The 14,744-nt window shown below is 43.1% G+C and overlaps 1 protein-coding gene across 2 annotated transcripts in view; it reads right to left on the minus strand.

The window, feature by feature from the left end:
- The window catches only part of ZRANB1 (zinc finger RANBP2-type containing 1), a 35,721-nt gene that overhangs the window by 9,526 nt on the left and 11,451 nt on the right, over positions 1-14,744 (minus strand). For both annotated transcript variants that reach the window (XM_042818011.1, XM_042818012.1), the window contains exons 3-7: positions 13,793-14,643; positions 4,938-5,125; positions 3,219-3,372; positions 2,327-2,398; positions 1,594-1,792 (exon numbers count right to left, since the gene is read on the minus strand). In XM_042818011.1, the coding sequence (XP_042673945.1) occupies positions 1,594-1,792; positions 2,327-2,398; positions 3,219-3,372; positions 4,938-5,125; positions 13,793-14,606 (1,427 nt within the window). In that variant the 5' untranslated portion in view covers positions 14,607-14,643. The remainder of the gene's footprint in view (positions 1-1,593; positions 1,793-2,326; positions 2,399-3,218; positions 3,373-4,937; positions 5,126-13,792; positions 14,644-14,744) is intronic.

A 14,744-nucleotide genomic window follows, 5' to 3' on the forward strand; every position in this document is an offset into this window, starting at 1 on the left:
ACTGTGAGTTCTCACAACCTCCATCTGGATTTTTTGAAAGGAATTATGGCTCAAGCCTGATGTATTATCACCACAAAAATGCCAGTTGACTCTTCAAGAACTTCCACCCAGAGGCAGACCATGTCCTATTAAGGATGTCGTTCTGCAGAGGTTTGTCTTAGAACCAGTGCTAATTTTTTTTAGCAACCAACCAGCAAATAAGATTACATAGACTGAAGGCAGGCAACAGCATTTAAACAACGATGGGGGGGCTTGTATTATATTTTAATCTGGTTTATATGGTCCTCACTGAAAGCACTATTAAGTAAATGCAGAGGAGAATACAGCTTCTGCACAGAACATGAACTAAGAAGATTAACCAGACTTAACATATTCTAAATAACGAGCATTTTGTTTGACACAACAGTCAACAGAAGTCAGCACTTACAGTTTGAAAGACTGGTTTAAAACTCAATCATCTGCAGCGTGTGTTTAGATACCATGCTTTGTCTTGTTACCATAAAGAACATAACCTGATCTATCATAAGTTGCTGTTCTGGCCTTAGTGGAACTGCCTGTGATGCCAGGGACATTCCTGCGTGGTTGAGATGCATATTCCACTATAAACAATTCTCAAGTAGTGACAGAGCTCTTTGGGAGACAGGATCCCAGGAAAACAGCTTGAGAAGCACCACATGACTGAATCCAGCTCTAGATACTAATTCTCTAAGTTTCAAGTCAAAACAGCAAGTAGCTGGGAGCAGCAATCACAAAATTTTCTTAGAGGTACCCCCGAAAGCAGCCTTTGTTGCCTTCCTGAGAAAGGGGACAGGCTTCCTCCCTACCATGCCAGCTGACAGAGCTTCTCTTGTCCTCGATGACAAGAACATATGAAATCTAATCTCCTGTGTCTTATATTAGCCTTTATCAATGCCCTGCTTTAGTCCCACTGCACACTTGAGCTGGCACAGACCAGCCAGGCTCTGACTGCAAATATTTCCCTTCCAACAGTGGCAAAATACAGTACTGGATTAAAGAAGGCTGCCAGTGTAAAACAGCAAAAGTTAACTCAGGAAGATAAATCACTTCTACAGCCAAGTGACAGCACTAGCTAAGTGTCACCACAGTGCTTTACTGCCATTGCTTTAGCAGACAGCACAGGAACAAAAAGCAGTACCAAGTAAAGCTGCAACTAAGCAGATAGAATGAAAATACTGAGAGGTGTATATAGGAATCAAAGGCTATTTTTCAACATAATTTTCTGCAAACTATTTCCCAACAGCAGGGAGATGGAGCACATGCACAATTTACGCTGCACGTACACAGAAATTCCAGTTTTAACTGTGGTCAGAACATGCTGACAAGCACACAGCACCAAGTATTTCACTTTGTTTTATGTGCTGCTGGGTGAAGATCGCAATCACTGCCGTCAGGATGCCCAACTTCCCAGTGCTTTGCATTTAAAAGAAGCTAGAACAGATCACCACGGGAATCACACTGACTCAACACTCTGGATCCACACAGTTGCGTTTATGTTGATTGGTTTTGCTTTGTTGGTTTTTTAAATACAGCTGTGAAAAGCTATCTGTAAGGGTGGCACAGGAACTAACTTACCAATGTGAGCAGTCATGTAAACTGTCGTGAAGGGCTTTCCGCAGCACTGAATCCTTGTCATAAATGCCCCAAGTGGCTTGCAGGACTGAATCGAGCAGGCAGTCCCCTGCAGTCCGATTCCAAAGTGCATATAATCTGCTGTCCAAGCGTGTACCCAATTCCAGTGACCAGTTGATAATAGGAGATTCCTCTTCGAGCTCTGTAACAAGAGGGGGTCTTGAAACCGAATTTGAAGTCTCAAACTGGACAGCATGTTAATAGTATAATCTCTATCTATTTACATGAACAAAGCTGTATTTTTGTCATACTACAAAGACAGGTGAAGTACAGCAGCTAAAGGCACTTGCTTCCTTGGGCTATATATACTGTCAAGAAAGAAAAATGTACACAAGCCTTAAAGAAACATCACGTCAATTGCTTTAGGATCACTGCTGAAGCAGAAAAATTGCTAGGTTTTCTGTGAAGAGCTTAAAGCTTTAGCTGTAAAGCTTTAAAAACACCCAGAAAACTTTAATGCAGAAGATGCATTATGAACATAACTTCTAAGACTTCATTCCTACCCTGCCTCTTGGACAGAATGGAAATATGAAACAAAATTTCAGAGTGGATATTAACACAGAACAGAACTTCAGGCAACAAAGCAACATATGCACACAGATCTACTTTTTAAAACGTATTTATTGAGATGAATATTCCTTAATGACAGGGAGAGAGACCAGTCAGGAGACTTTACCTTTCTGAACATCTCTATCAAGTACTTCATCAAATAGCTTTTCTTGGACTGTGGGCGGTAGGTCTTCAATATCTGGAGAAAAGGGAAGACAACATAAAAATCACTTACTACCTTAGGAAGAGACTCTACCAGCTGTTATTCAGGAGAATATACTGCCTTTATCCTACCATCCCTAATGCCTCCTCTGAAAAAAATAATTGTCACATCTACAGACTCTTGGAAGAAGAGATGCGGAAACACTCAACCAGGTTGTTCTAAGCAGCATTCTTACAATGCTGCTGCTTTCTAAAGATTAGTACAGTTTCCATCTACGCATTTTCTTATGTTTTGTAGTACTTCCAATCTTCAGTAACTGCTTCCTGTAATAGAAGTCCTCTCATAGATCCTTTTGTTAAGAGGCAGGCAGCTGAATGACAACATCTTGACTGCAGCGCACCTCTAAACATTACTCATTAAGCACTACTGCTATAAACAGGTACAAATCTAAAAGGGTCTTAAAGGAAAGGACTGGAAACTGCCTTAGCTATGAGACACATCACGTGAGAGTCCAGAAATATCCGAGCCCTGATCTTGGCACAGCCTTTCCTTACACGACTTGACTTTTCATCCATTTCCTCATGTCTGAAGAGGACCACACACTCACTTCACAAGGCTGATGCATACACCCAAGTGTGCAAAACCAAGAATTAGTTTGCAAACTCAACTACTTGGTCTAACCTAAATTGTTAAAAAAATAAAAAACACAAGTAGGCTTTACTTTTGTTGGACACTACTGCTCTCAAGAAGTCAACATATAGATCCCAAACAAGCAGTTCTCGACTAGGAGACAACAAACAACCAGAAAGAAAAAAAAAAAAAGAAAATGAAGCAGCAATAAGAGCTGTAGAACTACCTGCAGGTAACGTGAACGTGACAAGGTCAGTCAGAAAATAGCAAGCAAAGTCTCCTTTCCGCTGATGAAGAGATGCAGCAATCTCACGACGGATTTGTTCCGTGACCTCTGGACACACCATGGCAGGAATGCACTTTGCTGCATGTTGTGACACCTGCAACATAAAGCAGCTATGCCCTCAGTGTTGTTTCTAGTTAAGTAGTGAGACTTCAGAGTGATAACCATCGGAGGAAAGTATTTTATTAGGAGGTGATGCAATGAAAGCTAAGTATTGATGCTCTGAAAGATGCAACACACAGTCACATACCGTGAATTATCTCCAATTTAGCATGAAGCTGATAACAAGCCTGGTTAAAATTCGCTTTGAATCACAGAAATGAATTAACAGACAACCGTTTCCAGCAGGAAAATGGAGGCAAAAATGTAACAGAGAGAAAGACACCTCAAAACTGATACATGAGCCCAGCCTACACTTTGCATTAAACTTCACTACCACCACACAACAGTTTCCTAGGGAGAAATTTCCCAAAAGCTATTAAGGCAAGACACCTAAATGCCTCTGCATTCAATTGGTAGCAGAAGGAGCTCATTCAGTGATGCATGGCAAGCAACATCGGGATGACTGGGTATGTAAACAAAGCTTTGTAAGACATTTGCACCTGTTAACACCTTAGCAAAAGAGGGCATACAGTGTAGCTCAAACACTATTAAATACTTCCACAAATGCCATGTTGAATAAATATTTCTAGCAGGTGAAACAAAAACAAACAGGCAGCATTTCAACAAGTCAGCTTTTGAAAGAAAAAGTTTAACTCCATTCACACAGATAACTCTGTGAGCCACACAGAAAGCACTGATATTAGCCATATAGAAGCATGCACGCTTTTCAAGACTTCTGTCCCATTTGTCTTGCTTTATTTACTGTTTAATTACTCAACCCTATGCATTCCATCAGTCTCCTGAGCTTCTTCTCAGCAGGGCACTCTTCTCAAGAATGCATGCTTCAAAATTGCAGTAAGCACCAAATTAGGGAGGCAGGCAGACTAGAGGCAGAGACAGAATAAAAACTGCTCTCATCAGGCAAGAAAACAAGTCTGAGATGACAAAAAAGATAAAGATGTGGGCCTTCTAAGAGGGAAGGATTACCAGAAGTGAGGTGCTCCACACAAAAACACTGAAGAAAATGGAATGTTCAAGAGCAAGGGGACAGAGGACCCAATGAGCCTACGCACTGGGGAAGAGTGGGAAAATGTCACCATACTGCAAAGCAAGGAATTTGCTTTTCTCCTAGAAGCTCCCAAGAATCTCAGGAAAGAAAGAAAAGGGCAAATCATTGCCAGGTAGATGTATCTGTTAACAAAACTCTGAAAAATTAAGCTGTCATTGAGCTCACTGTTCTGCCCTCAGGACATTTCCTCTCCCCCACCCAAAGCACAGGAAGCCCCACAATAGCTCACTTCCACCACCAGTGAGGTCAGAACTTTTGCCAGGACTGCACGATTTAATAGGAGAACCTCTACATCCTCAGGACCACCACACACATACAGCCTTACAGCAAACTCACCTCACAGGGAGAAGCAACAACAGAAGAAATGCAGCGATTCATATATTCTAACAACAGTGTCAACCAGCAAATGAAGTTACATGTCACTGGCTGCAAACAATGGCACAGTTACATAAGGTTCCTATGCAGTCTGTGCAACAGCCCAAGCAGCTCACCTCTGTAAGCAGAATTGCTAGCATGTCTTGTCTCTGGAAGCGGATTGCCAGATGTACAAGTGTGTACCCCACATCAAAAGCAGACGGGCGATTCAGCAGGCGTACTTCATCAGCACTGAGCTGGCGGGCAATATCTCCTCCTGATGACTTGTAGGCCTCAACAGCAGCTAAGTCACCTTCTACAACTCCTGAAGAAAAGAATATTATTCATTCTAGATAGCAATTAGACCACTGTAGAGCAAGCTACCTTATGTGGCTTCTCAATATATATCTAATGTGAAGATCATTGCATACCAGCAAACATTCAGGTGACTTTATTTTTTTAAACAAGAAAAGAAACACACTCACACTTACCTCACCTCCTGGACTATTTCCACTACCCAAAATAGCTGGAAGGTGCGGCAGACTGAAATCCAGCTACCAAGAAGTGCTAAGGACCCTTCTGCTAGGAAACACCCAGCATAACATACCCACTTATTTGTTGAACTGTACTGAAGGAAGTTCATTCATTGATACTGCAGAGATTCCTCTACTGTACTTTTCCTTCTTCAAAACACATGACCAGACTTAAGAAATAGAATCACTAAAGCACTGTCCAAGTATGGTTTAGAACAGTGCTGAAAGAGGATACAGGACACAATTTCTCTTCAGCTCACTCTCTCTGCTACTGACTGGACCTACTTACCATTCAGTTATCTTTACTTTCTTTACTAATTAATAATAAAGAGAAACCACACACATAGTGCATCAGCTCTGTGTGGCTTAGGTTTCTGAAGTGAGACAGGTGAAAAATCCCTACCGTCTTCTGGAGTCCCCAGGATCCTAACTGCTGGACCACACTTCACATCATAACCATTCATGCAGAACACATTCCTCAGCTGCAATTAGCAGGATACAACATCAAGGTGTGGCGGTGTTATATTTAACAACAGTGGTTCCAATTCAACACATTACAGTCAAAGGCATCTTATTTTAGACAGCTCACATTGCTTTCTTACAAAGCACAGACTGAAGAAACAGAAAAGTAACCTTAAAGCCATTTTTAATAAAAGAATCACAGAATGGCCTGGGTTGAAAGGAGCACAATGCTCATCCAGTTCCAACCCCTGCTGTGTGCAGGTCGCCAACCAGCAGCCCAGGCTGCCCAGAGCCACATCCAGCCTGGCCTTGAATGCCTGCAGGGATGGGGCATCCACAGCCTCCTTGGGCAACCTGTGCCAGTGCCTCACCACCCTCTGGCTGAAAAACTTCCTCCTAATATCCAACCTAAACCTCCCGTCTCAGTTTAAAACCATTCCCCCTTGTCCTCTCACTTATGCTCAGGACTGAAGTTTGAACAGACAAAAAAGCAGATGAATATTTTTGGAAGTCTATCATCCTCTAATTCAGAGATTAGAAAGATTTGAGGAAAGGGTGCAGAGGGAAAATGGATAACCAGGGCAAGATGTGTCTCAATAGGTAGAACTAATTCGATAAAGCCTCTACAGCTGAATGTTAAATTATTCAAGGGTAATCACAAGCAACAAATCCAACTGCAAAGTCCAGTCACAAAACTTCTGCCACTTCATCAAAAGTCATATTATTTCAATGAAAGAGCTGCTATTGATGGAGCAAAGCTACTTCAGCAGTGGGAAAGAAGAACACAAAGTTCACTGCTCAATTTCAAGACTCTCCCTAAAACACATGTCACAGAAGCATGGTATGGGATATATGACCAGCACAGCTGTGCTCCTGTTACATTTCTGCTTCCAGGTAGAACTGAGCCATTCCAAAGGAAGAGGTAAGAGCTCTGTCAACGCATGCCGCATCCGTAACAAGAACGTCAAGTGTGGCATCGTATTTCCAAAATGTTCTTTCAGCAACAGATAATAAGACCCAACAATTCCCAGCAGCCTCAGTCAGCCAGCCTTGCCAGGTACAGGCTGCACAGCAGCATCTACAGCCTTCAGACAGTGCCAAGGCATACCCTACTTGTTAGTGTTCTAAGCTACAGCAACAAGCAAGCTCAGCCAAACCTTAGCAAGAAGCAGTGCTGGGAGGCAGCCACTGGAGGCTGTGCAATGCTGCAAGTGAGCAGCAGTAAAGACCCAGACCAGCACCATGCGCTGGGCACAGTACTGCCAGCACTTGCAGTGCACTCACAATACTTGGCATGCCAAGAAGTGCCAGTTGTCATTTAAAGAGTACGTTTCTAATCTCACTGATGAGATTTAAGCAATGCACACATCAATAGTGCATTCCATATATGCTTTCTAGGCTTTATTTTTTAAAAAAAGGGAGGAGGGTTGTAAACGTGTGATAGATTGGCAGCACTTTAACAGAAGAACAGTATCGTGTCCTACATGCCACCTCAAGCTGGCACTGACAGCTGTGGAGGAGTGGTGATGCGCAAGCACTAAGTCTGGCCGTCCTCTGTTCTTCCACCCAGTCAGCCAAGTGAATATGGAAAAGAAAAAAGAGAAAAAGTGGCAGCAGCTCTTTTTTAGCACAAATCCAGGCAAGCTGTTCCATGAGATTACTAGCAGTGCTGTAATGGAGTCTCCTCAGATAAACATGGCACACAAACCATGCAGAGCTTGCTTCACAGCGCTTTCCCTGCAGAGCCCATTAGGAGCCTCTCCTTACAAGAAGCATGCTCTTGAAAACCTGCTGTGTGCCCCTATGTCCAGTGCTCATCTGCACCAAAATACTGCAATCTGGATGCCCTGAGCATCACTACAGCAGAGCCTGCTCCGTGGCCATTACAAACCCCAAACACCTAGTCCTTTCCAGCTGTTCTGAACAGGGAAAATGGCTGACAGCTCACCAGGTGCCAGTCACAGCAATCCAAGGCTGCAGTGAACCCCAAGCAAAGATGCAGCAGCTCCCAAAACAGACTGACAGAAATCTGAACTGAGAAGTGCCACCTCACCCCAAAACCAGGGAGCAAAGCTGCCTACATGCAACACTCATGAGAACCATCTGCAGTTCTTGAAGCCTGTACCACCACACCAAAACGAGTCCTTAATGCCAGTAGGAGGCACATTCCTACAAGGGTTTTGGTCTCTCTCAGATGGATAGCCTCCAATTCATTACCCATTTACATAGAGCCCAACAAAACACTCTTTTCAAGAAGTATCAGAGAAGTAATTACTGATGTTCTAACTCACTTCTTTTCATAAAGCACAAGTGCCCCATTACTTACACAAGCACTCTCTGAACTGCTTTCTGATGCGGTGCCACGCCAGTTGGACTATTCCCCACTGACACCCACTGCATTCCTCATACTGTTAAAATGTCAGAAGTGAGAGAGGCAATTGCCTTAAGACTGTACACACAGCATCCCCAAGCCACACTTCTTGCTAGGGCATTGTCCTGAATATTCACAAGAGCAAGCTGATCCTTACAAGAACTTTCTCTTTGAAACACATCCAGAAGAGGTGGTGTGACACTACAAACTGCAGACACTGGTCTGTGCCCCACCATGCTCCCCTCCTCCCTAAATCCACACTGCCTTAACTGCACAGCCTCAGTGACCACCTCAAAACCACCTGCTGTAAAAGTTTCCAAGAAAAAAACCTATAGCAGCTGTGTTCATTCACCTCAGTACCTTCGTGGAGAACACCAGCTGGTACAGCTTGCAAATAAAGTAACTCAACTCCTTCCAATACACCTCTGCAAACAAGGGCAGAGAATATTAACCCTCACTTTAAACCACATTATACACTTGAGGAGTCAGAAGTAGAGACAGAGCCCTTACTGACATCCAACAGACAGAAACGTGGAGACCTGTGCTGCTCACCTCCTGCTACAGATACAGCTGTGACGTGTTAACATCACAGACGTGATTTACCCATCCATGCTCCACAGAAGGGGTCACACACACCACAAAACAGCATGCTGACAGCCCTAAACCCAGCTCTGACACCTGTTTGAAGCCTTACTGTCCCTCAGTCAAAGCACTGAGTGCAAGGAGCTGTGGTTTGACCAAAGCAGCAGAACTGTACTCTGCAGCTCCAACTACTTCAGGGCACATTGGGTGGTCACAAAGATTTCACAGCAATGCCATATTTCATCATTTTGAGCAGCGAAAGCTTGCAGGCAGAGAGGAATTTTCTCTTCTTAGAGGAACGACTCCTTCACAAGGGCATATGGAGCTTCACACAAATTAATAAAAAGAAAACAGGGATTGTTTGAAAAGCCTTTAAGGGCCTCTAACCACATCCTTCTGCTCATTCTTCTCTTTCCTTGTTTCCAGGACCTCCCTCCTCAGCACTGGCACACAGTCAGCAGCAGAACATTTTGCTAATGACAGTTTGAGACACAACCCTTCCATACAGTGCATTTTTTGAGTTTCTCAAGCTCTGCAACTTGCATCAACGTCAATAACTACCTTCCAAAAAATGCACATATTTCAAACCTGATGCCAGCCAACAGCAGTATGCTGGAAAAAAAGTAATGACACAATCAAACAGCTTTCCCATCTCCAAGCAGGCCACACACTGTGCTTCCAGCACCTTGCTACAAGGCAGAGCAGCACACACACAGGTGGGAGCTGTTGGAAGAGATCCCTGCCATCCCCTCTCCTACCTGCCAGCTGTCCCCAACCCCACGCTGCCCTGATGGCCGATCCCTCACTTGCACACTTGTGCCCTAAAAACAGAGAAGCATGCATGATTTTAAAGTTAACAACGCATGTTTCCAAGGCAAATTTAAATAAGTATTTTTAACTTGATTACTTATTCAAATATTTTCAGCGTAAAACACCACAGAGTGTTTAAAAGGAGTCTAGAGACTGAAACAGATGTACTTCAGGAGCTGAGGTTTACTGGCAAGAAGTAAGGAACAAAAAGTTTTACACTCATGGACAGATCTGCAACAACAGCACTGATATGCATGCACACACACAGCCAGTTAGAACATATATATGCACAAACCAGGGAGCTGCTTTTCCAGGTGACAGTGGCATGCTTACATCACTGTACCCTGGCACAGCAGTACGCATAGTGGGGAAGGAGGACAGGCTGTACAGCTCTCAGCAGGGCCTTCCCCCTCAGTCATCCCACAGCACTGCTTGCCACATTTAGCAGAGGCCAGCACAGCAGGTAATCACCTGAATTAGTCAGCCACTAACTCATGCTACACTTCCCCCAAACACTTCAAGAGAACCTAAGCTGACACAAGCAGAGCACAAGGCATGACCTTTCCCCACCTCCAGCAGTCCTTCTCCACCCATATGCTTCCCACTTCCTTGTTACAGGGCTGACAACCCACACACAGCAAGGTTTAGCTGTGCCATGAATGTGATGTGACAAGGAAACCGGTCCCTGCAGGACGCTGGGCTGGAGGCAGCTCTGTCCTGCAGCTTGGCACAGCCCTGTAAACACCACCTGAATGCAAACAGAGTCGCTCTCCTTTCCCACAGGGCTTGGGGATGCCTGGCTAACAGATCTGGCATCGTTTCAGACAACATGAGAGAGAATGACAGAGGACAAAAAAAAACCTACAAGAGAGATAAAGTAGTCGACAAAGAAAAAACTACGCAGACCTATGTAGGAATATTAGGAACAAGCTAGCAGTCCTTTTAAGGATGTACTGCAAAACAAGATTCATTACAGACCGCTCTAAGTATTTTTGGATTTGTTTAGGAAACACACTCAGTTTTTTCCTTCAGGCGGCTCAGAAGAACGCAAGCCTGGTTGGTTTTGGAGCCATCCTCCTGCAGCAAAGCCTGCCCACAACAGCAGCTACCTTGCCTGGAACCTGAGCCTGGAAAGCAGGCTCTCCTGCAGCAGTTAGTAAGCAGGATTGGAGGAGAAAGAAAACAGTTCACCCCTGATCTGTGAGCTACAGTTCAAAACCTGGAACGTGCAACTCAGGAATCCCCCCCAGTGCCCTGCAGCGACCACACTGCACCGTGCAGCCCAGCCTCAAAGCATCAGGAGGGGAATCTCCAGCAAGCACTGAGCACCAGCCCCAAACAACTCTGAGTGTTGGGAGCTGGGACAGCCTTCCTCCATTTGTACTACTAAAACCCAGAGGCAGCTTTAACTAGGCACTCAAACCAGCTCCACCCAGCCCTCCAGCAGCACTACTATGCTGAAATGGAGCACCAGTAAACATGCATTAGCTTTTCTTCCCTCATCTCCCTGCACTGATCTGGCATTAAGGCCAATACAGAAAAGCACCTGTGCTCCTGCATCACAGCAGTTGCACTCCTAACATTCTGTACAGCCTGTGTCTGCAAGAAATAGTAGCCTTGATGGTATATTTAATGAGAGGCAGGGAAAGAATTAGTGGATACCTCCAACAGTAGTTGAAGACAGCACACATTCTTCTAAATCCACAAAACAAGGTACACATCTACAAGTTTCACCCAAAAAGAACAAATGTGGGAAAAAAAAAGTAATTTTATATTACAGTCAAGGAAATGAAATTAATTAATCAAGTGGTTTAAAGTACCACATGTTATCATTGGTATACTCAAAAGATGCCATCTAAGAGAAAAGAAAAGCACCAGTTTGCCAAGAATTACTCCTACTCTTGCTCCTCTAATTTTTATTTGTGACATCAGGAAAGCCACAGCTCGTACATCCAAAGATGCTGAAGTGATCCATCTCTCCCACACACTTACAGCAATGGGACCCCCCAGCTGTGGGTGCAGTGTGAAGTTACCAAGCCCTACCAAGCCATTACTCATCAGCTGGACTATGCCAAGTCAACATCCTGACTCTTCCTCCACCAGCTTTCAGCAACCCACTTGATATTTCATACAGACTTGTCAGTTTTTAGATAAGCAGTTACAAAATGAGAACAAGTGTTCGGCTCAGCTAGAAAAGAGCTTCAGCCAGCACACAAACAATAATTCACCAAATCACAGTAACTCCATTGATTCCAATGGCAAGAACAGGCACTCCAGAGATTATTCCATCAAGAGTGACGTTGCTTTAAGCACATCACACTAAGGTAACTGAACAACTACCATAAATGTGACTTACTGCATTTAAAACCACTAGGTGAGCTGGCATGCAGATATGCTCAACACCCAGAGACTGCAGCAGAAAAGCTGCAAAGCTTCAACAGCACGCTTAAGGTTATTTCCACTGCCAAGAACACTTGGGAAAAAAATGACATTGGTGACAGGAAAAAAAATTATTTCCCAAACCAAGGATTGATTATTAACAGCTTTTGGTGCTGTTCAGGTGTGTTGTTGTGTGTTTGGTTGTTTTTTTTTCCTTAGCTCAAAAGGAAAAGCACTGTCAGCTTTTAAGTTATAGAAGGAACCCAAGGACTCTTTCAGCAGAACACTAGCAGAATTCACAGCTCTATTTGCATTCTGGTTTTCTCATCAAGTATCAGGATACTTTCAACCTACTTTCAAACTGTCTTCATTATAGAAGAACTAAATCATTACTGCCCTACGGATAGCTTTTAGTTTTGTATGCAAACTTACAATCACAAGCAACAATGAATATAAACAAATGTAAATGAATGCACGTTCTTAAATATAAGCTACAATCATGTCCACACAGACCAAGTTTGAAAATCAAGATACTTTCTTTAGTAACATTGAAACAGCCAGAAAAAAGGTCTGTTCAAAAAGCAGAGGAAAAAAACCATTACAGTGGATACAATCTATGTTAGAATACAAGATTGGTACTGCTGAGCCCCACGAATGACCTCCAAGGACTGATGTTGGGTATTCCATAACTTACAAAGTGTCATACAGCACTTCGGTTGCTTCATTCCAGGAACAAAATAAAAGGCTCTCCATGTCTGCTAGCACGTCAGAAGCTTAACACACCAGGTAATAAAGGCATCTAGCCACTAGCAAAATGAAACACATCCAAGCTATTTATGCAACAAAGAAGTGGAGTATTTAATTAGCTCACTAAAACCATACCCATGATAGCTGCAACAACATTCACACCTGACCAAATATATGAAATAACACAGCTCCACATATCAGTTTTTCAATTACATCAACATGAAGTGATGCTGCGAGACACACCATTAATGCTGCAGCTTCAAACAGAGTGTTTTACCCTAAAAATAGTTGTCTATTTCAAGTCTTGAATCTGCTTGTACGCTAGGGTACAAGGTATCTGCTTCCAGGAAGTTACAGCACAAAAGGTAACTCACAAGGTCAATAACTGGAGAAAACCCTGCTCTCACAAGTCTCTGATCTTTAACAGCATTGGGAGAATTATCCAGAATTTCTTCAGGAAAGCATTAAGATACAAAACCAATTTGGATTTTTTTTTTTTTTTTTAAGCAGTTGACTACAAAAACATTTATAACAGTATGCAACATTATTACTTTCAAGGTCAGTATTACACATGCAGTTACTTGGAGCTACATATTTTAGTGTTATTTTTAACATCTGACAGAGCATCTTGTACTGTTGTGAGCTCTACACTGTTTACAAATACTCCCAAGCTGCAGCTGCTGCTTCTACTAGCATATCTCACCATTGCAAAGAGAAGAGTGCTTATAAATATCCAGTAAAGGTTATTTTTTTTTTTTAAATTTCATTCCTTTTAATATAGTATTACACAGATTGCAATGTTCTATAGATTGGTTTCATAGTTTTTCCACAACAGAACAACAGCACTCTGCTACAATGATATCAATCCCTACAGAAGGACAAAAACACCCAAAGAGCCACAGAACACATCTAACTCTGGTCAGTTCATGCATCAACTCCACACCATTCTCTGTGAACTGCTATTCCAGGTTTGCTCTTTAAAATTAAAACACAAAGATTCACAAAAGCTGTTTCAAAACCAAACGACACATTTGTTCTTAAATACTTTGTTCTCCCAGAACACCACACCACAGGCACTAATTGTGTAAGGCAGTAAGGAACAACTTACCGACACAAGCGTTTAGAAACAGCCAGTCAGTCTTTTTCATCCTGTTTTTTATTTGCTTTAGTTTTTTGAAGTCAACTTCGAGTTCCTCCTTGCTGCCAACAGCTCCAGCCAACTCGATTCTTTGGAAGTCCATTTTCACATCCGACTCACGTTTGGTTGTAGGTGGGGATCTTCTTTGGCTATTACCACTACTACAGCTTCCCCTCCACCGAGCTCTGTCTTGCTCATTTATGATTGAAGAAGCCTCTTCAGTGTCTGCCAGTTCTATTGCTTCTATGTTGTTAGGTCTGGGATGATCACACACAACGCATTTCCTGGCCTTTGCCCAGTTTTCATATGTACAAACAGAACAAGTCCAGTGCTGAGCCCTTGTGTTCAGTTTATTTCTGTCATTGTATTCCTCGCACGGATCGACAGAAAAAGGAACTGGTCTCGAACCAGACCCTGAAGACTGAGGAGACTCTGTGGGACTCCGGGTCCTACGCTGAGACAAGCACTGAGTACATCTTATCGCTCTTGGCCAGTTCAAGTACGTGCACATGTGGCACGACCATTTATTTGCACTTTCCATACTGTAGGATGATTTAACCCTTGGTCTTGCACTGGAATCCGGACATATCAAAGGACTACTCCCACCTTCAGTACTTGTAGGATCCCAGTCTCGACCAATATCACTTGAACCACTTTTAAATGGATCTTCTGTGATAATTGTTCCACTAGGCCTCTGGGCACGGCACATGGTACATTTGATTGCAGATGGCCAGTTTTCATACGTACAATACTCACAAGCCCATTTAATTCCACGCTCTGTCATCGTGCACTCCTTGAAATGAACTGCGTCAGGCAGAAAGCTAAGTAATCACAACACATCATTAGTACACAATAACTGCACACAAACCCAGTTCAGGGAAAAAAAAACCAAAACACACAAAAGCAACAAAAAGTCCTCAAA

The sequence above is a fragment of the Centrocercus urophasianus genome, unplaced genomic scaffold (assembly GCF_019232065.1).
Source record: "Centrocercus urophasianus isolate 14NV4802_14NV808 unplaced genomic scaffold, USGS_Curo_1.0 seq_17, whole genome shotgun sequence".
In the NCBI taxonomy this organism is placed as follows: domain Eukaryota; kingdom Metazoa; phylum Chordata; class Aves; order Galliformes; family Phasianidae; genus Centrocercus; species Centrocercus urophasianus.